Source organism: Lissotriton helveticus, chromosome 7 (genome assembly GCF_964261635.1).
Source record: "Lissotriton helveticus chromosome 7, aLisHel1.1, whole genome shotgun sequence".
Taxonomy (NCBI): Eukaryota; Metazoa; Chordata; class Amphibia; order Caudata; family Salamandridae; genus Lissotriton; species Lissotriton helveticus.
In genome coordinates, this window is record NC_136068.1 from 1,864,646,682 (window position 1) to 1,864,674,300 (window position 27,619).

The 27,619-nt window shown below is 43.4% G+C and overlaps 1 protein-coding gene across 1 annotated transcript in view; it reads right to left on the reverse strand.

The window, feature by feature from the left end:
- The window catches only part of LOC144769783 (DBH-like monooxygenase protein 2), a 183,025-nt gene that overhangs the window by 27,557 nt on the left and 127,849 nt on the right, over nucleotides 1-27,619 (reverse strand). Inside the window, exons 7-10 of the mRNA XM_078653967.1 lie at nucleotides 16,265-16,431; nucleotides 13,460-13,551; nucleotides 10,987-11,083; nucleotides 7,485-7,544 (exon numbers count right to left, since the gene is read on the reverse strand). Of these exons, the coding sequence (XP_078510093.1) occupies nucleotides 7,485-7,544; nucleotides 10,987-11,083; nucleotides 13,460-13,551; nucleotides 16,265-16,431 (416 nt within the window). The remainder of the gene's footprint in view (nucleotides 1-7,484; nucleotides 7,545-10,986; nucleotides 11,084-13,459; nucleotides 13,552-16,264; nucleotides 16,432-27,619) is intronic.

A 27,619-nucleotide genomic window follows, 5' to 3' on the forward strand; every position in this document is an offset into this window, starting at 1 on the left:
GAGCCAAGGTGAGGGAGGGTGATGGCTGGCGAATCCTTGGAGCATATGCCCGGCTGAGATGATGTACATTGTGGCTGCCTGAGTCCTCAGGATTTCACATCGGAGGCGGAGAACTCGATGAAAGTGTTGTGGTCTGTTCTTCTCGAGAGAGAGGTAGGAACTCATACCCTATAGTGCTAGTGCCATCAGACAATATCTCAAGACAGGAGTGATGTGCCGCCATGGGGAAGCCAGAGACACGCCAGTCAAAAATTAACTTTGACAAAAAATCCAACAAACCCACGGACGCTGATGTTGACCAACAGGAACAGCTTAGGGAGCACGCCGTGGTCTAGCCACCCGAAGATGATATTTGAACGATGTTCAAAGACTTGAAATCCAGTCTTCAGGGGATAGATTTGAAAATAGACTTTTTGGCGGAGAAGCTGGATAGAATCACGCAACGAGTAGAAAAACACGACGGCCGCATGAGTGTGATGGAAACTAGAATCACGGAAACGGAAGAAGGTCATACTGAAATGGACAGAAAATTGCGCGGTATGGATGGGGTTTTGCAGCTCATTAAACAGAAGAACGAGGATTTGAAAGCAAGGTTGAGGAGGAACAACATTTGGGTTACAGGGGTAGCAGAATCTACAGACATTCAGAACATGGAGAAGTATATAGAGGAGATGATGCGTGATCTGTTTGGCCCGTATCTATCAGCCATGTTTTTGATTGAGCGTGCACACTGTACACTGGGCCCGCGGCCGATACCGGGAGCCCCAGTGAGACCCATTCTGGCAAGAGTACTAAATTACAGGGACAGAGACACGATTCTCAGCCTTGCCAGGGAGAAGGCTGAGAATATAAGGGGAACAACATAGCACTGTACCCGGACTTCACGCTCCAAGTGCAAGCGGCTCGGCGAGAGTTCATCCCTGCGAAGAAAATATTCCAGCAGATTGGTACAAGGTATGCCTTGATTTACCCAGCCAAGTTGAGGATCCAGAGCCTCGGGAAACCTACCTTTTTCACGGGCGCCAGGGCAGCCTTTGCGTATGCAAAGCAGATGGCGAAAGAACACAAGCAGCAAGCTCCACAAATTGACTCACAGTCTGAAAGGCCCTTGAGAGATAATGACTGACGTAGCACATCATGTTCATTGGAAACGCAGATGAGTTTGTAATGTGTAAATATGTAATGTTCAGTTTTGGGTGCACTCTGTGCTTTGGACTCTTCCACATGTATTTCCTGAATTGTTCGTTTTACTAATGGCCGGTGAGTCTATATTGCTTGGTTGGTTGCAAAGGTAAATCTGGGAAGAGTGATAGATTGCATTAACATGTCCTGGCCTCGGCCACCCTACCAAGAGTGTGGGGGTGTATTGCCGGTGGCCTCATGTACCCCTATGGGATGATTCCCTTGAGATTATTTTTGTGGCTTGTGAGTTTTTGGTTGGTCGGGAAAGGGGTGGGATGGTCACAACCTAATTGGGGGGGTGGTGTGGGAGGTGGGGTGGAGGGGCTGTGTTTTTACTTGATACTACTGCCATGTCACATACCATAGATAACATGTTACTTATGCCTAGCTCGCCCTCTTGCGTGACAGCAATTTACCAGAGGTCAAAAAAACACCCTACACCTCATTACACACATATCAGAGAATGTAGGCGTTCATCAGCATGTAGTCACAGATGGCAATTATGACTGCGGTTAATTGTCTATCCTGGAACGTTAGGGACTTAAATGACAGGAGGAAGGCCAGACGGATTCACTCTTATTCAATGAGATATGGGGTAGACATATGTTTGTTGCAGGAGATCCACCTCGCATCACCAGCTACAAACACACTTAGACATACTAGATGGGGGGAGGTGGTGGAGGCCAATTACTCTAATTACTCCAGGGGAGTAGCAATATTAATATGCAGAGGGCTACAATGGAAGACACATCAATCGGTGATCGATAGGGAAGGTAGATACATACTGCTTCAAGGCACACTCTGCAATACTCCAGTCATGATTGTAAATACCGATGGTCCCAACAGAGATTATCCACCATTTTTTCAGCATGTGTGGCATAAAATTCAATCACTGGGAAAGGTTGCGGCATTTTGGGGAGGGGATTTTAATGTTGTTCTGTCGCCTACTGCTGACAGACAGGGCACGGCTTGGGAACACCATCCTAGGGCAGCTGAGATGCTATTGAGCATTATAGATATCTTACAATTGGTGGACACATGGAGAACGTTACACCCGACAGATAGGGAAGGCACATGTGTGACACACCATTGAAATGCCTGGTCCAGATTAGACTATTGGTTGACCTCTCGTGATTTACACACTACCCACGCACCTTTTCTGACCACGCGCCCGTCAAGATAAAACTGCAAATTCCACCACCATACATACAGCTATTCAGCTGGAGATTCCCATCAAGAGCACTCCTAGATCTGGTTTTCCGTGAGGAGCTTTGAGAGAAACTTTTTGAGCTGAATGAGGGTACTGTAGATTCACCTGGCACATTATGGAAAGCCTTCAAAGTGGTTACTAGGGGTCAATGTATGGCACTGAAGTCAGGAGTGTTAAGGGACATACGCGCTACCCTTCAAAAACTAGAATGCGACATTAAAGAGCTAGAATCGGTCATCCGAGACAATCCATCCCCAATAACTAACGCTGAGCTGAGGTCAAAATTAACGGAATTCCAGGAAGAGGCAGACGGGAAACAGCCTATATGCAAAAGTACACTCAGGCCCGTAGGTATGGTGAGGGTGATCGCGCTGGGAGAACGCTGGCGAATATGCTCCGTCCCCCTAGGGGAGCAGAATATATCACTGAACTTTACACGGAGGATGGGGAGGTGGCTAGAACTCCTAGCAACTATGACTCAATTTTATAAATCATTGTACACCTCTCATATCGACCCATCACAATCAGACATTTCTGAGTACTTGGACATTGTGGCGCTGGCATGGTTTAATAACGGTGCTAGGCAATACATGGAACTGTCCATTACGGTAGAGCAAGTAATAACAGGCATGCCCGCAGATAAAGCCCCGGGTGCGGACGGGCTCACTGCGGCCTTTTATAAGGAATATGTTGACATTGTTGCCCCCCGTCTGTTGCAGGTTTTTCTGGAAGCAATGGAGACAGGCAACCTTCCCCCTACCCTGAGAGAGGCCATAATAATAACATTATTAAAACCTGGTAAGGACCCCACCAAGCCGGACTCCTATAGGCCGCCGTCATTGATCAAGCTGGATGCGAAAATATATGCCATACTCCTTGCTAATAGATGGCAACCAATGCTTCCGTAGATAGCACTATCGGACCAGTCAGGTTTTATACCGGGAAGGTCAACAGCACATAATCTTCGATTGATCTTTGGTCTGCTACATTATTTGGCACCACATGTTCAGGCAGTGGCAGCTCTGCTTAACGCTACAAAAGCATTCGACTCTTTGGTGTGGATGTTCCTATTTGCCTTGCTCACCAGGATGGGCCTTAGCCCCATTTTCATTAAACAAATTCAGATAATTTATACCAATCCACGGGCTAGAGTGAAAGTGAATGGACAAATACCAGACTCATTTGGCATCACAAGGGGGACGAGGCAGGGGGGTCCACTGTCGCCGCTGCTGTTTGCTATTGCGACTGAGCCTTTGGTGGCTAGGCTTAGAAAACACCATACTCAGCATAGCATAGGTTTCACATCTAGGGGGCTATTAATATCCATGTATGCGGATGAAGGATAACTTTAATTTAGTCATGAGAGAACTACTTCGCTATGGGGGTCTAATGGGGATACAGATTAACTGGACGAAGTCTGTGTTGTTGCCTCTTACGGATGACACTGAGAAATGTGACACTGAGTTCCCCAATAAATGGGCGATGGGAGTAACACAATACCTGAGATAAGGGTGTCCAATTATGGAAAAGTGGTAGATTGGATAGAAAGCAAGGCGCAAAGGTGGAAGCAGCTCCCATTATCCCTTATTGGTCGGATTGCAATAACTAAAATGGTGATTCTCCCTAAGCTTTTATATCTCTTTGTGAATATACCTATGCCATTAAACACTCCTTTTTTTAAAAGGCTTCGTACAAGTATTCTTGAATTGGTGTGGGCGGGAAAGCAGTCTCAGGTGTCTTGGAAGTTGTTAACGCTGCCGTTCTCTCAGGGCAGTTTGGGGGCCCCAGATATCGAGCTATATGCCTATAGTGCTCAGGCACAAAATCTCTACTATTGGCAGCACATAATACCATATCAACCACATGTGGCTATAGAGATTGATAGGACTGCACCCACTCCTTTGGAGGTAGCAGTGTTTCACCCTTTTAAGTGTCTGCATTCAGAAATAGACACTGTGGAAACAATGAAATGGGCTTGGACACGCATAGCATAGAGGGCGGGCTGCAGAGAATTATTCGCACCATCCATGCCGTTGGGGGGAAACCCACTTCTAGGGCTATTGACAGATAGGGTCACTACTGAAAGGGCGAAGAAATATAACTTAACGACGGGCCGAGACTTGTACCCAGATGATACATTCATGACCCTCCAACAGATGTGTGACCCACTCCCACCCACAGCCTCAGATATGTTGCTATACTATCAATTTAGGGCGGCATGTAGGGCAAGGTATGCAGGCTTCCCGATTGCTCCTGAACCGCTTCCGGCTTTGGAAAATGTTCTATCAAACCAGTCTCCTCGTAAATTAATAACAAGAATATACAATATAACTCAGGAGACCTCCCCATCACTTCTAGCACATCAAAGGCAGACTGGGAGAAGGAGATCGAAATTTCAATAACTGACAATCAATGGCAGTTTTGCTGTACACAACTGGAACACCTTTCACCAAACTATAGACTACGACTTATACATTTTAATTTCTTGCATAGGGTTTATCGGACACCGCTACAACTATGTCGAATGGGTATCATATCAGACACAAGATGCTGGAGGTGCGGGGCCTTGGACGCTACATTTGCTCATCTGTCCTGATACTGCAGGTCGATGGTGCAATATAGGACGGAAATGTTTCAGCACATTAGCAACATTATTAACGTCAAACTGCAGGCTAACCCACTGTTGGCACTGCTGGGTTTTGTGCTTGAGATTCCGAAGGGTTCCCGAAAGTTCGTGGCCATGTTGCTATTATTTGCAAATCGTCAAGTGGTGATGCACTGGAAAAAGACCCGTCCGCCTGCTATAGCAAGTTGGATTACCGCGGTCACATACTGCAAAGATCAATTGGCAAATTATTGGGAATTGATGCCAACTAGATCTAGGCCTCCAGATATATGGGGGCCCTTTGTGAGCTGGCTGGCCCAAGGGGGATCTGATCTCCGGACAGACCGGGATGAGGAATGATATACTGGCATGGTGTCTATTAGGCATGAACATATTGTGCTTCCATTATTTCCTCCTCCATGTAATATTGTGGTAAACCATGTGTAGATTGGTGAGAGAACTACAACTGACACTCACAGTGGTCTGCAGGAAGGGCAAATTTTACGTTTGACTTTGTGACATGGCAGGGGGGAGGGAAGAGTGTTTTTGTAAGTTTTTTGGTTATAATAGACACATACTATGTGGATTACACTGTAGTGACATGTATGCATCGGTAGGTGCACATATATGTGCCCTTGCTTTGCTGCCGGACCCCCGGGTTGTCAACGAATCGGCTGTGTTCTTAGGACCTAGAGTGCTCTATATACTGCGGCCGGCCCCTGAGCTGTAGGCAAACAGCTGTGTAACCAGTGTAACCTGTAATAAAAAATTTCAAATAAAAAAAAAGCATCCCCTGTGTCAGCAGCACTGTGGATACTGGAAGGTGTCACCCTTACCTCTGGAAGACCAAGTGACAGACGATAGACCATCCAAGTGTCACAACATTTTGCACACTTACTTATGGGTGTAATAGTACCTGCTACATAAGTATGAAATTGGTGACCTTGCATCAATTCACCAGATTTGTAAACAACATAGTAAACATGTACCTCAATAGAAAACACATGGCAAAGAAAATGTGTAACAAACCTGATGCCTACCTACAACTTGTCAAACCACAATAGTACACTTTTAACCAATAATTCGTCAAAACTAAGTAAAAATGCCATTAAATAAAAAAGCACTATAATCTCAGGTTACAAAAATGTTCACATGTTTATCACAATCTTTAACATTTGATAAGTCTTGAATCTGCTAGCATGCAAAGCATGTCAACCTGCTTGTTTCAGCTGTAAAATAAAGGCCAAACCTGCATTTCATTGCATGATGTAAAGTAGCCTTGCATTTGTAAAGGCTTATTTTTGTTTAAAACATTTGTGTGATTTGGTTTAGGAATATTCAAACAATTTGATGTTCATTGCATGAAATCTAATTCATTTTCAAACATGTGTTTTATATTTTTAGTACAAGACAACTCCTGGAGGTTTGTACACTAGAATATTGAAGACAAAAACATGAATCTGCCAAAATGGTGTGCCAGCATTTTTGACTACCACTATTTTATGAAGGTAAGTATATATAGATACATATTGATGTATTATTCTTTACTTCACATGTACATACTTTGAAGGTATATATCATTAAGGTATGTATGGTCTATACCTTCGCAGTATCATAGTAAATACTTTTTGGGTTTTGATATTTTGGTAGGCTGATCATAAAATATGATTATTTAGGTAGCAACCCTCCCTACTGCAGGGTTCATAAGTCATTAATTCATTTACAGCCCTTTTGAAATACCAGCCATTCTGGAAAATCTCCACCAACAAGGAAAGAGCATTATAAACGTCCTGTGTCATACCAAATGTCTACACTGCAGTGCACCTTGGCTCTAGATGTGGGTTGTCCTTCATTTGACAAATTGTAACAGTTGCTGTGCACCTGTTTATAATCTCAGCGATCTAAACCACAGCTTACTCTTCTTTTAAAATGAGAAGTACACTCTGGAAATAGATGTCTCTCTCCAGGTGAATCTTGTTCGCTACAGAGACCAGGGTCATCTGAACAATGCCAGGGGTTGCAAGGGAGAACCCAGGGGTCGCAACTGCAACCTCTGGCGATCCCTTAATGTTGCCCATGGGTCATAGGAGGGACCTTTCCTCATTTCAAATCAGTTACGAGCTTCGTCGCCCGTACCTAATTCACAGTTTCACTAACAAGTGTGATTGCAAATTATTTATACATACCTTTCGAAATTGCAATTATGAGTGAACGAGTCTTTCTCACCCCTCGCTCATTTTGATTTGATGTGAGTCGGTAAACCTATTTTGCAAGTTGCAAATGATTTTTTTCCCCATAAAATGGGTTTAATACATATCAAAATGTCAGTGAGATTTTGCAAATTATGTGAACTTTCAAATCGGAGGATTTTCAAGATTTTGACATTTGACTTCAAGGTAATTGTTTAAGCAAACACACAGCTGGTAATATTCCTTTCATGCTCTTAATAATAGTGAATCAGAGTCTGGTTTTTAAAAATTAACTTACAAATGTTACATTGTGACGTGCTGATGTGTTGTAGGTGCACACCGTCTGCAACTCATCTCCCTGCAATCAAAGAATAAAGACATTGCTTATTACCAAATCTAGGCAAAGATTTTGAAGAATTCAGGGGCTTGTTATCAAGGACGGCGTTAACATTATCGCCGGTTTAGCGGCAGGAAACTGCTGCTAAAGCAGCGATAATGGGCTTGATAACATGCCCTTGTGAATTCCAATAGAGGTCCAGGGGGTATATTATCAAGAACAGGTGATAACATTTTCACCGCTTTATCGTCAGGAAACTGCTGCTAAAGCGGCGATAATGGGCTTGATAATATGCCCTTGAGAATTCCCATAGCAGCCCAGGTTAACACCAGAACCTGGGCTGCTAGGGGAATTCACAAGGACATATTATCAAGGCCATTATCGCCGCTTAAGCTGCAGTTTCCTGCCGATAAAGCGGCGATAATTTTATCGCCTGTTCTTGATAATATGCCCCCAGGTTCTGGTGTTAACCTGGACGTCTATTGGAATTCTCAAGGGCATTTTATCAAGCCCATTATCGCTGCTTTAGCTGCAGTTTTCTGCCGCTAAATCGGCGATAATTTGAACGCCGTCCTTGATGATATGCCCCCAGTGTGTTACAGTTGAAGATCAGCATATGTAGCAAAAAGAGGGGACAAAGGGAGTTATTTGAAGTTTGGTGGGCAACTGGGTGTACTGACAGGGCAAAGGGGGTTACAACCTCAGCCACCCGCAGACAACAGCTCTCAATATTGAGAGATCATCTTCCTGATGAAAAACTCCGTGGCTTCATGGCAGTTCCTCTGAACACAGTGTGAGTTTGCTGAATGGCTGCAATGTTTCAGGCACATGCTCAGCAAACCTTTGGCTTTTCAAAAACCGTTCAACAATATTTTGGGTTTTTCCAAAACATATTCCCAAAGTAGAACTAGGTCAGGCGGCCTGAGGCACTTAGGTCAATGGCTGATGTCTGTTGGGCCTTTGGTCTAAACCTTCCACTGGAAGAGCCATCTAGGGCATTACCAGCTGAAGCATGACGTTTTTTTTAACTACAAATAGACAGTCCCTTTTGGCAGGGATGGCAATACTCCACATTTATCAATGGCAACCCTGTCTGCCAAACTCTAAATATCCTCTTGATTATTGGTCCTGTGGAGAACTTAGCGATGATTCAGGAATGTGCCTAATAGACAGAAGAGGATAGCGGGGAGGAGGTTATGTTTCAATCGATTCCTATGCATACATAATCGGTACTACAAAGAAACAAAAAGGCCCATACGACACAGAAGCTGGAGGATTCAGGTCTGGGACAGGCCTGGAGCTTTCCTAGGCTTAGTAGTGGAGAACTCTGCACATAAAATGAAAGAACATGCCTATCTTTCTATGTGCGGAATCTCCAACATGAGTGTGGAATCTCTGCAGTCGTAAAATTACTCTTGTAAATCTGGGATTGTGTGAAATCCATGGGTGGACACACAGGAACTCCCATGCTCCACCCATAGGACGCCTTGTTGCGGTACATTTCCTTAGGCACACAATGTGGCACAAATCACCCCTTGCGTGACTTTTTAAATATCTACTAGCATTTTGCTTCATGGTTGAGCCATAAAAGTGGAGCAACCATGATTCAAATTGTTATTAAATCTGGCCCGGGACATTTCTTAATCGGTAAAGCAGCACCAGCTCCTTTAAAGAACATGAACTGCTTAAAAAACATAAAGTATCCCTTTCTGGAATGCAAACACTGGGATAGTGTTTTGCCGTTCCTTGAAGGCCAACATCTGTGTTTGTAGGCAATCAAAGGGGGTTGCAAAAATAATGAGCCATCCAATCAATATTTATTCAGTGAGTCATTTTGCAACCCACTATGGTTTCAGAATTTACATTATGACCTATTAGTAGACACTGTACATTCGCAGACATGCACAGTTTGCAATCACTCTTTAAATCCTGTCTCTCAGTACATATGGAACTTATAGTCTGTAAAGTTTTATTCATTTCAGTTGTTAATATTATGTTTGACAAATATGTGCAATTAGGAACTGATCTGTTAGAAATACTGTTAAATTGAATTAATTTAGCATACTGGATTGATGGACCCACTTGTTAAGCATGAATGTAATTGTGTAATGTTGTTATGTGGGAATCTAGGACCCTAGTGTAATTTTCCCGATTCATGCCAATGTATAGGTATAATTCACCCAGTCCTTATATAGGCATAGGAATCATTGCCTTATTTAGTCTTAGCCTGTGCAGCCCAAATAAAGCATGGCTACTTCCACTAAACTCCAAAAATCCACAATGATTTCTTGGAAAAAACAGCCTTCAGCAGTCAGGGACTTTCCCCTGCTTGAATACTAATTTATCCAAGAACTCCTGGAGTTTTCAAGGAACTGAGGCACTAGTGACCATATTATGTCCAATCTTACTTCAAACTCAGCACCTTCAAAGTATAAATATGCCTACATTTGCCCAGTCAATCACACGTTGGTTTAGGAGCAAATTGACTAACTACTTGCCCGACGCCCTGCTGCTGCAAGTGCCGAAGGAAGCCGACCCTCCAACTGACGCACTGAGAAGACGCTGTCTTTTCTCTTGCAGAGAAATCCAGCTCCGGTGTTTCCAGGCTACCCTTGCGGGTTGCTGGGAGATCGAGTCCTGAGAGAGAGATACAAGACCTCTATCATTGTGAAACCAGGGTACGGAGTTGATTAGACCCTTAGAGAATTCTTGGAACAGATTCTTGGCAGAAAATTACTAGATTTAAGCTAGCTACACCACACTTACTCCTCCCTCGTACTAGACTTAGGTTAGGTACACCGGGGTCGGCGTATTTTAGAAGCGCCAGTTGAGTACTTTTAGCCACTATTTTATCACTGTATATATTTTATGAATTTTATGTATTCTATGTTTATGGCTTAGAAACCATATCATGCTCATACAGTACTATTTTATATTACTATTCGTATTATATGCATTGTACTTCTTAACTAGCATTTCAATTATAGCTGTGCATTTCTTATGCTTAAGAAATAAGACTGTTCAATAAATACTTTTATTGAAAACGCCCTTCTCTCTATTTGTAAGCAACTCTGGTGAAACGAAGCATGCACATCTGACTGAGTGAAATAGCCATCTATTGTTTCCGCGACCATAGAGATACGTTTCATTCTGGGGAAACAAAGTTGTCATGTTATATGGTTGTCAGAGACTAATCCCTTCTTGTTTATTCGAGAAAGTGTCCAGTGACCTCTGAGCTAGCTGGCACTCACAATTAAGTCTAATATATTCGGCGGAGACCTAGGCGACTTAAGTCCAACGTCTAAGCTGCAGGATATATTATTCCAATGTGCAGAGCCTATTGGGAATATAGGAACTACACTACAATTTAATACCAAATTAAACCCCTGAAGGAGTATGATCCAGATGAAGTAGGTAGTTCAGTAATAATAACAGTTCATTCAGTCTCAGGTAAAGCACTTACCATTTTGATGGGCATGATAGCAGGAAGGTATCTTGTTTCTTGTAGGCTGAAGTCGTAGGACATGTCTCGGCCCAAGAAGCCAATCTGGGTTCCATACCTTGTAGATATGAAAGGCAGTTGGGAACTTTAACATTTGTAACATTTGTAAACCATCTTCAAAACATTATATTTGGGCTGGATTTATTGGACTTTTTCCCTTAGATTTAGACAGACTTATGGCTCCAGAAAAACGGATTAAAAATAGGATCGCTAAATTTGATAGCACAGATTTTCTATCCATGAGGTTTTCTTTCTGGAATGCTCTTATTTTGTGGAGTTTTTTAGAGCGCTAAACAGACCCAGAGTGATTTACATGAGCACCAGTTAAATACAGAAGAACACATTCATTTTTGTCAGGCACAAGGAGATTAAGTGATTTGCCCAGAATCACCGAATGTTGAGCGTCCCTGCCAAGACTCCAACCCGATTTCCCAGCTCTGGGGTCGACCACCCTAGCTGTTAGGCCACATTCATTATCCCCACAACATCAGGTCTGATCAGCAAGTATTGAGCTACATGTAGCCCTTGAAGACTAAGAGACACTAACTTACATAGCATATCAAATCCTCTCAGACAATTCTATTTGGAATCTGAACTTTCAGGCCCAGTTATATTTGCCCCTTGATTGCTGATAACCTACTCTTATGTGGTTGAACCAAGCAGACACACACTTGCTTACTCCAACAGCAAATCTAAGTATTAGGAAATCAAATCATGAGAAAGTCATCATCTCCTATCCACTGTCGTACGTATTTGTTGTTGACCAATAACCAAAGACCATATGTTTTGATTATTCAAGAAGCCTTTAAGATATTTTAGGGGCATCCTTGAATGAAGAGTTTCCTGTAACTGACCAAAGCAGCAACATGTGTCTTTTCAGTGTCTCAGAATTATTAACAGTGCCCTTACATCAGATCAACGTCTTTGTAATATTTGTTCACTCCTGATAAATTATACAGGGACACTTTAGTGGTCTCTCCAGTATGTTGGCATTGTAAAAAGAGACTGCTCCCTGTAACATCTTATATATTAATGTCACTTATGCTTGCATTTTGAAAGAGTGTTTGGGAAAGCATTGTACAGATTCTGAAAAATGTGTATTTCTTGCATATGATACTAATGTTAATAATTACATTTCTTTCTCCTTAGTATCCACAACTTTACCAAAGCTGATTGATTGTTTTCATTTTGTCAGGACAAGTATTAAATCCATTCTCACCACTTGATGTTAACCATACATGATGGACTTATATTTACTAGAATATATCTACTTAAGTTAAGCTTCTAAAATGACTCCAGGTCATCACTTTTTTGAATTCTCTTAATGTTTATGTAACATTTTATTTTCGAGTAGTGACTAATATTTTACTTTTATTATGGTTTCAGTATTGTCTACAAATTGAATTATTACTTTCCATTATATTTTGCAATCAGACCATATTTGTTTAATGTGATTCTGATAATTAAAGTGGCACTTGAAGTTAAATGTATTTGTTTCACAAATACCTTTGCATTTCTCTTAGAAAATTTAGTATATATGTGTGTCCTTGTCTTGTTATATGAAATGGTATACCATAAATAAAATTAATCTGAACACAAAACAAACATTTCCACAGTTTTGTTAGAGTGTTCATGCACCTCCAGTACAAATGTTCCAGTCAAGTTAGATATGTGTGATAATTACGCTCACCGCATGTATCTAGATTATGAGTTGTGCAGATTTTATCCCACTCAGTAAATACAGGGTGGTATAAACTCTTTAACCCTCCCACAGAAATGTCAGCAGGTCAATCCTGCCTAGCATTCCTGGGTCAAGAATTCCGAGTAACTACTAGGAGATGGAGATTTTGGTCCTGTAATTGCCCATATCTGTATGGTATGCTCCTTGCCTGAGTGCCCAGCTTGGCAAATGGTATCGCACTTGATACATCTCTAGCAGCAGTGTCGGATGTATGAGGTACCATTTTTGTCACTATTGACATTGGGTTTCTGGTAAAGAAGGCCTTCTTCTTGGCCTGGAAATCAGCAGCATTCGCCGATTTGGGTAAAGCGTGCCTGCTATGAAGATTTTTGCATATTCCCAGACTACATGCTTTAATTATGTAAGGGTGAGCTCATGAGTGGCCAGGAAGGAGGAGTATGTGGTTTGCCGCTCATGTCATTTGCTAAAGTAGCTTTGTTACCTTGATGACATTCCTGAAAACTTTATTAATGAAAACTTTGAGTCCCTTTGGACTACTAAACTGAAGTCGGGCAACAGAAACACAAGCAACAGTGAAATCCTTTTGAGGTCTGCATTGTGAGAATCAATTGTAAATTCTAACAATAATAAAACAATACATTCAAATACTTATTGGTGCATTACTATTTTCATGCTGACCAGAAGCCTTAGTGATCACCCTTGGAGATGTCACCACGTAAGGGCACAGCTTACCTGTACTGAGCCACCTGCACGGCTGTTCCTGTCAGGTGAGTATGGAGGAGGCTAGCAAACACCTGCATATCTGGAATTACCTGGTCGGTCACCTACAACAATTAAGGACACAGTCCATCAGAGAACAGTGCTGCACATCCACATTCCTGCTCCAAGCCACTCCAAAAGCCTACCCTTGTTAGACAGGTGTGTGCTGAAAGACGGACCATCTTAGAGGGTGGTTGGGATAGATTAACACTTTTTCGTCAAAGAGAGAAAGGTGTACTGAACATTTCCCCTCAGTAGTACAAGCATGACTTTTATTTACAAAGCTAACTTACACTGAATGAGTGGGGATACAAATATTAGATCAATCAAAAAGCAAGAAACTCATTCACCCAAACAAGTTTCAAATTCAGTAGCTGGAGCTCGTTATGTGCATAAATTGACACATACACCTGAGCATACCTTTTTCTACCTAAATGAAATTCAGGGCACTGCATGGTGAGATTTTAACCATTAGGAGGGGTTTGTGCTCTCGCCCTCTGAGGAAATGGAGACTCGTACGGCTCAAAATGGCACTTTCCTGCACAAAAACAGCCCAAGAGGTGTTTTCCTCTTTCTATGTGTGCTGCAGATGCATTATAGATATTAATCTATTTTTATAAACCTGTGGAGTATTTTTTTGTGTATTCATTGTATTACTGTTTGAGTGTGTTGCACAAATACTTTACATATTGCCTCTTTAGATAAGCCTGGCTAATCTGTGGCAAACTACCAGAGGGTGAACACAGGGTATTTTTGAGTGTGCATTTAGCTTACAGTGACTAGAATTGTTAATTCTCCTGGTACGGGGTGACATTTCTAACAAATTAAAAATCCAAGCCATAATAATGTAAACAACCAAACAGGCAACACACTTAAAGTTCAAGGGGCAGATTTACAAGCACCTTGCGACACTTTTGTGCCACTTTTAACATGGGAAAAGTGACACAAAAGTGGGGCAAGGGGCTTTTGAATCTGCCCCATTTATTTAATCATAGAGAGAGGTTGATGATAGGAAGTGAAACAACTGATTAAGGACATGTGAAATTCGTTAATTACTGTAGCTAAACATGTTCAAAAAAGTTTTGCGCATCCAAAAAAGTGAGGGATTCACAGCTTAATATAAGGGTGAACTTCAAATTGTGATCACAAGGCCAGTGGAGGTTACATCTCCTGTCCATATAACCAGGACATCAATGCAGTATGGATCAGGAAGCAGAATCTTTCCTTCATGCTTTGCAGTGGGTATATGAGCACTATTCTCACACAAACTATAATACAGCTAGTGATATGTATAACAAAGCATGGTCTTTAGAGCATGCATTAAGGTCAGAAAAAACATACTCCAATATGGGCTACATTTCCCATGTAGTAAAATGTAGTCCCAACCAGTAAAAAACACACACAAATCCAAGATAGGTCTGGTGGAGAAGTGGACTAATGCATCCACTGTAGTGGCCTGTGTTTGACCTCACGGGCACAGGTTCTAATCCCGGTGGGTCCACTCAGCCTTTCATCCATCTGAGGAGATACCATTGAGTTGGGTAACAATATACATCTCTTATTCAGTGCCTTGAGACCCTTGAGTGATACGTGAGCTTAACAAATATGTTATGTTTACCTGACCACGTAGTGACATAGGGGCATTTTGTGACTGAGGAGAAACTTCTTTACGGACTTGTACACTACCCAACATTTAAGATGCAGGGTCAAGAGGACGCATGTAGGTCAATACGCCTATAGGCCATATGTTCTATGTAGGACAAAGTAAGCCTCAGGTGGGGACTCTATTCCTGCTTTTTTCTGCACTAATGATTTACCTAACAGAAATGAGAATGGGGCCATTTGCACAACATAACAAGTAAGGTTTTTTAGTTTGTAGAGTGCAACTTCAGGGCCCTCCCACCTCTAGAATCCTATGGGGCCTTAAAAAATATTAAACCAAGGTACATCCAGATTTTCGTTTTGCTTTTGTTTTGTCTGTAAGTATTATACACATAGGTGTGCTTCACACGTGTTTGTATGTACCAATAATGACCACACTGAATCACCGAGGCAGTGAGTGTCTCCTTTCCACTGTAATATAAGATTACAATGAAATATTTTTAGCACCTACTTCACAATTTATGACTGTGGAGTGCTTAACGAATGTTCTTTTTGCATGTAACAATTAGTAATGAACAGTAACGTATGTTTCTCTACTTATCTTCACAGATTCAAGGATGAGGGAATGTTCTCATATATGGTTGGTATCAGCAAGCACAGTGTATGACAGGTGCACAAATGATGGAGCCACACAAATAGTGAAAGAGCTTAGTGTAAGCAATGGAAACATATGGAAGCTAGGGTAACATCTGATGATGACAATCCCTACCTCATTATTAGTTTCTATGAATCACTGGTCATCAAATTCGTGAACACTCTTTTTCCACCAGTTAGAACATCCCACCATTAAAATTCATTTTTATGGTTGTTCACAAGTTAATGGTGCACATCAAACAGTGCTAAACAAATGAAAAATGTCATGTAGTGAGAAGCTTAATAAATGCCCACTTAAAATATATAAAATTTCTGTAGCCCAGTGCCCCACTGAGTGTAGACTTGTGAAGGCTTGTGCCTCCTTCACATTGTTTTAAAGAGCAAATTGGCAGAGTAGTTCCACTTGCTTTAGCAATTCCAAAGTGTAATGGGGCTTCAGCGTTCTAGTATGCAGGCATGTTATCCTAAATATTCAGGGCAAACAACAGACTGTGACTCAATAAATACATGGCATGTATTCACCTGATTAAAAATATCAGTTTTGCAGAGTGAGTAAAGGTTGAATGATTCTGCCCCTGGAGGGATAAAGCTAAAAGCTTGTGGTATAATCCCCGTTGTCAGTACGCCAGCATCATGCTCTCTTAGTAATGGGGTGTAGAACAGCCGGATGCCAGAGCTGTCTGTTAGCCCTGGAAGACAAGAGACACAGAATACTTCCATTAATAAAACAGTTTTAAAACAATATTAGCACAGTTCAGCAGGATATAGAATCCCCCTAATGGTTTGTGTGTAACTGTTTTGATCACCACAGTGTTGGGTTACAATTACTTATTTAGGATTACCATAATTTTGGCATGGTAAATATGTAAATGCTTACAGTGTTATTTTAGATTGTGAACTTCATTTCAGTAGTATTTGTATTTAGTATGTGACTTGCTTTTTTTGCTCTCCATGTTTATATATGTTATGTATATTTATATATTACCTACTGGCGGTCGCCAGTAGGTAGTTATAGTTAGGATTGTTTTCCATAGGAAATCCGCTACATTCTATTGGGAATAACTTTGGTGCCGGTGGACGAATTTTCGCAAATTTCTCAAAGAAAATGGCCCGCTCTGCTCTGCTCCTTCCCTGAAAGCTTGGGGGGGATTCGTCAAGTGGGGGCCGAGATAAAAGGGGGGGTACCAAAACGTGTTTTCCCCATGTTAATTTCCATTGGGCGGTTGGACTCACTTTTAGCCCGAACGGCTGAATGGATTTCCACCAAACTTGGCAAAATTGTAGGGACTGGTAGCCCGATGTGCCTTTGCTATGTCTGAGGAAATGTGCTCCAGTGGATTTTGAGTAATTTAGGTTAAAAAAAATATATATATCTATAAGCGCGCCCCGGTACGCGCACCGGGGCGCGTACCAGCGCGCTACGCGAGTTCGCGAGCGGAAGGCTGATTGGCTCTCGGGGGTCAGGGACAGACTAATTTGCATGTAGCCAGGTTCTGAACTGGGATGGTGCAGTGAGCTAAAAAACGGTGATGGATCAAGCCCTGATCTTTTGACTGGGTATGGGTGTTCTGTTTAACTCAGATGCTCTGTCCATCACCACCCCCTTTTCTGAATCGTTTTGGCCACTATAGGAGTGGCAGGGTATGCTCAGACATGAGTCCCTTGCTCATTGCACCATCAGGATTCAAGCAAGCCGGGCCGAAGACGGCTGCAATGCCAGAAACCGGGCCCCGGAAGCTTGTTTCCTTTCCAGTAAAGAATTGGCTTGGTAGTTTGGTCTGCCCTGTTCCCATGATGCACTGGGCCAGGGACAGACTAATTTGCATGTAGCCAGGTTCTGAACTGGGATGGTGCAGTGAGCTAAAAAACGGTGATGGATCAAGCCCTGATCTTTTGACTGGGTATGAGTGTTCTGTTTAACTCAGATGCTCTGTCCATCACCACCCCCTTTTCTGAATCGTTTTGGCCACTATAGGAGTGGCAGGGTATGCTCAGACGTAAGTCCCTTGCTCATTGCACCATCAGGATTCAAGCAAGCCGGGCCGAAGACGGCTGCAATGCCAGAAACCCGTCCCCGGAGGCTTGTTTCCTTTCCAGTAAAGAATTGGCTTGGTAGTTTAGTCTGCCCTGTTCCCATGATGCACTGGGCCAGGGACAGACTAATTTGCATCTAGCCAGGTTCTGAACTGGGATGGAGCAGTGAGCTAAAAAACGGTGATGGGTCAAGCCCTGTTCTTTTGACTGGTATGAGTGTTCTGTTTAACTCAGATGCTCTGTCCATCACCACCCCTTTTTCTGAATCGTTTTGGCCACTATAGGAGTGGCAGGGTATGCTCAGACATGAGTCCCTTGCTCATTGCACCATCAGGATTCAAGCAAGCCGGGCCGAAGACGGCTGCAATGCCAGAAACCGGTCCCCGGAAGCTTGTTTACTTTCCAGTAAAGAATTGGCTTGGTAGTTTGGTCTGCCCTGTTCCCATGATGCACTGGGCTAGGGACAGACTAATTTGCATGTAGCCAGGTTCTGAACTGGGATGGTGCAGTGAGCTAAAAAACGGTGATGGATCAAGCCCTGATCTTTTGACTGGGTATGAGTGTTCTGTTTAACTCAGATGCTCTGTCCATCACCACCCCCTTTTCTGAATAGTTAGGAATTAGCATTTAAAAAACCTATGAAATTCACTGAAAAAACCATAGGTTTCAAACCAGTTATAGTTAGGAATTAGCATTTAAAAAACCTATTAAATTCACTGAAAAAACCATAGGTTTCACACCAGTTATAGTTAGCTGGAAATTTTACTCGCATAAAACCATTGAAATTCCCACGTTATAGTTAGTTGGACTCACTATAACTTGCGCGTGCAATGCACTGCTGATGACGTCACATATTACATCACTCATGACATGGTCAGTGACATCACTCATGACATCACTGATGACACCATCCTTGTGACAGAGTGACAGACCTCCTTTCACTGTAATGTAACCCTTGAAACACATATTCAATAATAGAAACTAACATTTTCAAAAAAATGGAGATACCCATACCAGTTACAACAACCAATTCAATAATTCCACCATCTATATACACATCCACTCATTCACCAACAGTTCTATATAGTCACTCATACATATACTCACTCATCATATGTAGTGATACACCTATACATCCTGTTACACACCGACAGTCATCCAAAAGATACTCTCACACATACTCTCACATGCAAATAAACTATTGAACATCCATTTATTTGCATATACAGCTATACACACACTACCACCTTACTTCTAAGGAAACTTACACATACTTACTCTCTTAAACAATCACTTATAGAAACACATACTTATTTAAACAGGAACTCTTACAATCCCTCACTCTCACATATACTCACTTATATACATCAATATTCACATATACTACATTAAAACATATGTAGTTACTGATAAAGACACTAGTGAGACTCACTAGCACACACATATACACACTCATCCACCCATACAGTCCTGCACATATGCTGTCTTCTAAACACATACAAAGAGAGTCAGTCATTCATGCATCTATGTGCTAAGTAATACCCCCACCAAACCATACAAACACTCATACTGATACTAAGAAAAACATCTAATAACCCATATACATACACATGTAGCCACTCACCAACCCATGCAGCCACTTATACACAAAGTGAAACACTAATACATATATTTAAATATTTAAACATTACTCTCTAATATATGTATTCACTAAGATACACTTATTAAACCAGTTAACCAATCCATTTAAAAAAAAACATACATGTAAACACTTATTTAAACATTTATTCTTCCATCAACTTTTACATATACATATATAACACATATTTATTTTTTAAAAAGACACACATTCACTGGATGGTGTCATCAGTGATGTCATGAGTGATGTCACTGACCATGTCATGAGTGATGTAATATGTGACGTCATCAGCAGTGCATTGCACGCGCAAGTTATAGTGAGTCCAACTAACTATAATGTGGGAATTTCAATGGTTTTATGCGAGTAAAATTTCCAGCTAACTATAACTGGTGTGAAACCTATGGTTTTTTCAGTGAATTTAATAGGTTTTTTAAATGCTAATTCCTAACTATAACTGGTGTGAAACCTATGGTTTTTTCAGTGAATATATATATATATTACCTACTGGCGGTCGCCAGAAGGTATATATAGTTAGGATTTTTTGTCTATGGGATTTTTGAAAATTCTATGTCTAATAACTTTGGCGTTTGAGGACGGAATTGGCTGAAATTTCCAGGAAAATGGAACATTTTGTTTCTGAGCAGCCCCTGAAAATTTGGGGGGGGGTTCGTCAAGATGGGGCCGAGAAAAAAGGGGGGTCCCAAAACGTGTTTTTAACATTGAGTTTTCCATAGGGCGGTTGGCCTCACTTTTAGCCCGAACGGCTGAATGGATTTGCACGAAACTTGGCAAAATTGTAGGGACTGGTAGCCCGATGTGCCTTTGCTAGGTCTCAATATATGTGCTCCAGTGGATTTTGAGAAATTAACGTTCAAAAAAAGATATATATCTGTAACAGCGGACCGGGCAGCGCTCCAGTTCGCGTACTTTTCGCGTTACGGAGCTTTGTGAAGCGAAGCTGATTGGTTCTCCGGCGTCTGTAAACATTCCAAACAGTCCGTAGCGGCCGCCATCTTGTCTCTCGGTAGGAACGAGAGACGAGAGGAGGCCAAAGCGAAGGGGCAAATGACCATAAGGGGGCATAGTAGATCCTCCCTGACCCCCTAGGTTTCATGTGGAGGTTTTAAAAGGGCCCCTCGGGGCAAAAAAAAAAAAAATAATAATAATCGAACGGCTGAATGGATTTGCACGAAACTTGGAAAAATTGTAGGGACTGGTAGCCCGATGTGCCTTTGCTAGGTCTCAATATATGTGCTCCAGTGGATTTTGAGAAATGAACGTTCAAAAAAAGATATATATCTGTAACAGCGCTCCGCTTCGCGTACTTTTCGCGTTACGGAGCTTTGCGAAGCTGATTGGTTCTCCGGCGTCTGTAAACATTCCAAACAGTCCGTAGCGGCCGCCATCTTGTCTCTCGGTAGGATTGAGAGTCAAGAGGAGGCCAAAGCGAAGGGGCAAATGACCATAAGGGGGCATAGTAGATCCTCCTTGACCTCTTAGGTTTGATGTGGAGGTTTTAAAAGGGCCCCCCGTGGGGCAAAAAAAATAAAATAATAATAATCCAACGGCTGAATGGATTTGCACGAAACTTGGCAAAATTGTAGGGACTGGTAGCCCGATGTGCCTTTGCTAGGTCTCAATATATGTGCTCCAGTGGATTTTGAGAAATTAACGTTCAAAAAAAGATATATATCTGTAACAGCGCTCCGCTCAGATAACATTATCTCCCTATTACCTAGCTGTTGCTAACATCAGTTAGCCACCGCTAGTAGGAGATAGCGACCATCTTGGGCTCCACTTTGCATGTCAGTGATATTTATCACTAATGACATGCAAAGTGGGCATGTCAAGATGTTAGCGACTGGAAACAGTCGCTAACATCGCTATCTTCTATTACCAACTTTTGGAGATATTCGCGCTAAGCGCGAATATCTCCAAAAAGTAACACCTGCCCTGAGCAGTTCTTAGCCATGTTATCCAATGGGAGGTGGATAACATGGCTAAGAGCATTAGCTCGGTAATGCATGAATATCGCTGACTTTTCAGCGATATTAATGCATTGCGGTCGTTTTTCATCGCATTTGCGATAAACCTTGATAATAGCAAGGTTTATCTGCGATAATTTCTGACGATGCTTAGCGGTAAAAAATTTGTTGCTAAGCATCGTTAGGGATAAATATCGCTTAACTTTGGTAATATGCCCGAACGTCTGTTAACGTTCGATTCGAAGGAAATCAGGAAGTGTTGAAAAACATTGTCTGCGCCATCTTGCCTTTTTTCAAATGCCACTCTTTTGTCGTGCACGGCAGCCATTTTAGATGCCTTGACCAGACCCACTCTCTGTACGCTGTCGATCCTTAGCATGGCTCCCCACCCTCGCAAGCATTTCCCCCAGGCACTGGTCACCCCCGCTCTCTGTCTTATGCATGGGTAATAAACCTCCCCCCATCTGCGCTGCTCTTCCCTGAGAATCACACCCTGTGCCCGCCCGACACCTCCCTTTCGCCCTATTCACTACCGCACCCTCTGACACTCCTTTTCCTCTGTGTCCAATTGTCCAGGCCGGTCCTAGGCTATCAGCTAGCCCTGCAGATGTAGTTTATGGCCCCAGCTGTAAAGAATCACCCCTCTTCAAAGGAGTTATAGTAGATCAAGGCCCACACCCGATAAGATCCGTCACAGCACACGCGTTCCTACTATCTGAAAACCATCCTGTATTGTGATTGGGGAGGGGACCGAGCCTGAAGCGGAAGATTCCAATTATGTGTCACATTAAAAATATATAGCACTCCAACAAAGTAGGAAGATTATAAAACTTTAATAACTTATAAATATATACAACAAAACAAAAACAGTAAAAACATTTAAATATTTTTAGGGAAAATGAAGGAAGTAGCAGTCGGCTGTGCGAATAGTCCCAACGTAGCACAACGTCCAGATTTCTGGACGGCACCCAGGTGATGTTGCCTGGGTGCCGCACTGATTTCGGTATCCGGCGTGGGGCGTCGCGGGGGGTGGGTCATCAGTAGCGGTCTGTTGTGCGAATAGTTCCAAGGCAGCAGAACGATGGCACCAAGGTGTTGTCCAGTAAGTTGCCGCCCTCCGAATAACGGCGTGGGGCGCCCCAGGGGGGGGGGAGGCGGCGTGAACGGGCCTCTCCAGGTGGAGTTTCGTCTGCTGTAGTGGGGCGCCCCTTTACCGTTTCAGTTGCCATTCCGTCCGCTTTTGGTCCACTGTGTCAAAAGCCGCAATTCAGCTGAGTTGCGCCCACTCTTGCGGTGCAGCGATAGGCGGCTGTCACAGGACTCTCAAAATGGCGGCAGGCTCTTTCCTTTTTGGGCCTGGTCCACTGAAATGGCCCTGGGACACCTTGGAAATCGCACGCTTGTCTGCTAGGTCTTGGACCCCATTCTCGAAAGCGTCCCCTCCGCCTTGAGGATTCAACAAAAGTTTTGGGGGCCCCCGACTCCTGCAGGCTTCTGGTGGGGAGCGGCTGCCATGATTGCTCGCGGAATGACCACAACGGAGCCACGAGATGGTGGTGCTTTCATGTTGACGCCAGCTTCAGTCTGAAATATCCAGAAACAAGGTGGGTAAGCATGGGCGGATTTTGCGAATTGGCAATCCGCGAAATTGCGTATTTACGGATTCGCAATCCGCAAAAACTGCGAACTCTCGCGAATGTTCTTTTTTTTTGTGTGTTCGCAAGGATTTCTGCCAGTTCACGAGGATTTTGTACCAGTTCGCAAACGCGAACTTACTTTTCGGGTAGCAACGGTCGCGAACATGTTGTTTCTACATCTGGTTCATCACAGCACCCTCTGTTTCACCACTGCCACCCTCTGTTTCACCACTGCCACCCTCTGGCTCACCCATGCCACCCTCTGGCTCACCCATGCCACCCTCTAGTTCATCACTGTAGATTATGGGTGGAAAAGCACACCTGCCCTGCCTCAACTGACATAAATGAATTAGGAGCTGATTAATGTGTTACTGAATTTGAACTTCCTGGCTGGAACCTGCTTCCTTATCTGTAATTGCTTTCTCTGAGCCTGCTGTGAGGGTCAGAGAAGGGTCATAGAATAGTTGCAAGTAGGCAACTGAACTCTGAAGGGGCCCCTCAGGAAGCACTTCAGGGAATGGTTACTAATGATAAGATTGAACTTTTGCACCTGCTGAGTGCTTTCAGTTTAGCAAAAATCCAAATATCCAGCAGCATCCACAAAAAGTAATCCTTCCAGGCACTACAGGGAATGGTTACTAATGATAAGATTGAACTTTTGCACCTGCTGAGTGCTTCCAGGTCAAGATTCAAATCAAAGTGACCAGCACATGAAGAAAGCACTGAGAGGAGCCTGCTGGACAGGAACAGGAAGTTGGAGACTGTGGGGCAATTCCTTCCTCCCACCCCCCGCCCCCCAAATGGACTCCTTGCAAAAAAATAGTGCAGGCAAATGTCAACCTGAGGAGTTATTCTGATAAAAATCATAATTTTCAAGGTTTATGCTGCCTGCTGGTGGATTTCTTGTGCGAAATTGCAAATTTTGCAATCACGCAATTGCGAGATTGTCGCTGCCCGCCGCATCTACGTTTTCGCAAGTGTTTACTCCCGCGAAATTGTATAGTATTCTAGTTGGCAAGTGCGACCAAGCAAAAAAATCCGCTTCGCACGGATTTACGAATTTTCGGTAAGTTCGCGAGAGTTCGCGGATTGCGAATTTACCGAAAATCCGCAAAATCCGCTTAAAGGTGGGGCTTTCATCGTTTGGGGAAAAAAAAAGTTTTCATCCAATGAAAAGTGTTGTTTTTAGGTCATATGATCAAGCCTTCCATCATTAGGAAACCAAAAGTAAAATGAACCAATGAAAAGTTTTATAAACAAGTCACATGACCTGTTATGCGGCATAGGGTATAAAATGCGGAGAAAATACGTTGGCACGTGAGGCGGCGTCAGTAGCGGAACAATGTGCGAATAGGCCGAAGGCAGCACAACGCGCCAAGATCCGGATGGCACCGAGGTGGTGTCTAGTAAGTTGCCGCACTGGTGTGGCCATCCTACAATGCTGAAAGTCGGCGTGGGGCGCCCCGTTGGCCTGTGAGATGGCATCAGTAGCGGACCGACGTGCGAATGGGGCCAAAGGCAGCGCAACAATATTTTCTGAATAGAAGACACCACAAGGCGCTGAGATGCGAAGATCCGGATGGCACCGAGGTGGTGTCTAGTAAGTTGCCGCACTGGTGTGGCCATCCTACAATGGTAAAAGTCGGCGTGGGGCGCCCCGTTGGCCTGTGAGATGGCGTCAGTAGCGGACCGATGTGCGAATGGGGCCAAAGGCAGCGCAACAATATTTTCCGAATAGAAGATACCACTAGGCACTGAGATGCCAAGATCCGGATGGCACCGAGTTAGTGTCTAGGTTGCCGCACTGGTGTGGCCATCCTACAATGCTGAAAGTCGGCGTGGGGCGCCCCGTTGGCCTGTGAGATGGTGTCAGTAGCGGACCGATGTGCGAATGGGGCCAAAGGCAGCGCAACAATATTTTCCGAATAGAAGACACCACTAGGCGCTGAGATGCCAAGATCCGGATGGCACCGAGGTGGTGTCTAGTAAGTTGCCGCACTGGTGTGGCCATCCTACAATGCTGAAAGTCGGCGTGGGGCGCCCCGTTGGCCTGTGAGATGGCGTCAGTAGCGGACCGATGTGCGAATGGGGCCAAAGGCAGCGCAACAATATTTTCTGAATAGAAGACACCACAAGGCGCTGAGATGCCAAGATCCGGATGGCACCGAGGTGGTGTCTAGCAAGTTGCCGCACTGGTGTGGCCATCCTACAATGCTGAAAGTCGGCGTGGGGCGCCCCGTTGGCCTGTGAGGTGGCGTCAGTAGTGGACCGATGTGCGAATGGGGCCAAAGGCAGCGCAACAATATTTTCTGAATAGAAGACACCACAAGGCGCTGAGATTCGGTTAGCACCGAGGTGGTGTCTAGCAAGCTATGCAGCTGAGTTGCGTGCGCACTTGCGGCGAATAGGTCGAAGGCAGCACAACAATGTTTTCTGAATAGGAGACACCACAAGGCGCTGAGATTCGGTTACCACCGAGGTGGTGTCTAGCAAGTTGCTGCACTGGTGTGGCCATCCTACAATACTGCTCCGAATAACGGCGTGGGGTGCCCGAAGGGGGGGGGAGGCGGCGTGAACGGGCCTTCCCAGGTGGAGGCTCGTCTGCTGTAGTGGGGCGCCCCTTTACCGTTTCAGTTGCCATTCAGCTGAGTTTCGGCCGCTCTTGATGCTACAGCGACAGGCGGCTGCAACAGGACTCTCAAAATGGCGGCCTGTTCTTTGGATTTGGGCCTGGTCCACTAAAATGGCCCTGGGACACCTTAGAACTCGGACGCTTGAATTTTTTTTCCTTTCCTCTACATGCAAAAAAAGGTAAATGCCCGGTACGTTACACGCTTCATCTGCCACGATGTACTCTCCAGAGGAACCGAAAAAAAATATAGTTATGGTAACTATACCATGAATCGTCATATGGAGAGGTGGCACCGATTAATTATAGTGCTGCATAAAAGAGAGATTTGGAGAAGAACCCCCGACCTGCCAGTACATTCATCAAAGAAGTGGCACTGACAGCATCAGAGGCAAGGGAAACGGTCCCAAATATTTAGAAGAAGTTTGGAAAGATTAAAATGACATGTTTAGATTGTGGCAAATTAATTTCATGTGGACAGATGAGTGTTACTCTAATAAATACAGCATATGAACATCATCATAGTCGATGATTGGTAGAGACATTTTGACTATATCCTGGACCTGCCCGTCCTCGCCCAAAATGGCGCCGGAATAAATGGGACTCGTAACTCCTTGTTGTGTACTTGTTGTAAAACTTTGATATCACGAGATACGTATGCAGTTTTGAAGCACATGGCGGGCGGGGACGAGAATAGATTGAATATTTCGACATCTCTATTGATATTAAGTTGTGATGTGTTATTGATTACTGTACTATTGAAAGTTCGAATTAACGTCACCCATGGTACTTGCCCGCAAATGTATATCTAGATAATTTTATTGTAACTGGCCCTGTCGTATTTTAATTATAAAATGTACGTCCACCGATTCCGCAACTGTTAGACACCTTAGTTCTTGCAACCTAATGGCCCGCCCGTAACGTTTCTCTACAGTGTAAATGTCTCCTCATCATATACGATTACAGTTTGCTCCGTGGCCGGCGCACGTGGTTATAGGCCCGTATTTGTATACTGACATTTTCACAATAAAGGTTTTTAAAAGAAAACATGGTAGTAGTATTTACATTGGTAAAGTTTTTAATAATAGTCACTGTTTTAGAATCAGTAAAAGGCAAGTGAAATAAAGCAGACCAATTACATGAAGGGTAAAAGGTATAATACGCAGGAACGCAGTAAAGATAAATGGTCAAGGGCTGTTGTGTTTTCTCGTCCTGCAACATAAAGTGATCGATAAGAATCTCATATTCAAGCGTATCGGCGACTAAGACAGCAGGTCGACCCTCTTTTGCTCAACGGCTCCGTCATGGGACGAAGAAACGCCCTTTTTCTAGAAAAAAGAATATATTTTACTTGCAGGACAGTTGTAAATTTTCCGGGAAAGTACATTAGCCTGGAACATTATAACATATATGTTTAAGAAAAAATAATGTTCGGAAGTAATAAAAAGCGTAATTTTTAGGTCATATGACCAAGCCTTTCATCATTAGAATAAGAAAAGTAAAATGAACCAATGAAAAGTTTTATTAACAAGTCACATGACCTGTTATGCTTACGTTAAGCGCTGCGCGTCGCGTCCCGGATCACTTCCGGATGCGCTAACGCGGCGCGTCATATGACGCATTACGCGACAACGCAGGTCCAGAATATAGTCGAAATGTCTCCACCAACCAGCGGTCGGAACACAACCCTTTTCAGCAGGCTAAATAGTTCTGTTAAATGACAACAGAACGGACAGGCAACAAGAACCATCAGTCAAAGAGGGGAGGGCTAGTTCTTCTCTACCGGGTTACGTTGGGGCGCTACTGGAACTGATCGAATTGGTAGTCTACAGTGTTTCTGGATGTTTCAGACTAAAGCTGGGGTTAGCATGAGAGCACCACCATTTCGTAGCTCCGTCGTGGCCATTCCGCGAGCAATCATGGCAGCCGCTCTTTATCGTTATTTTGGGCGGG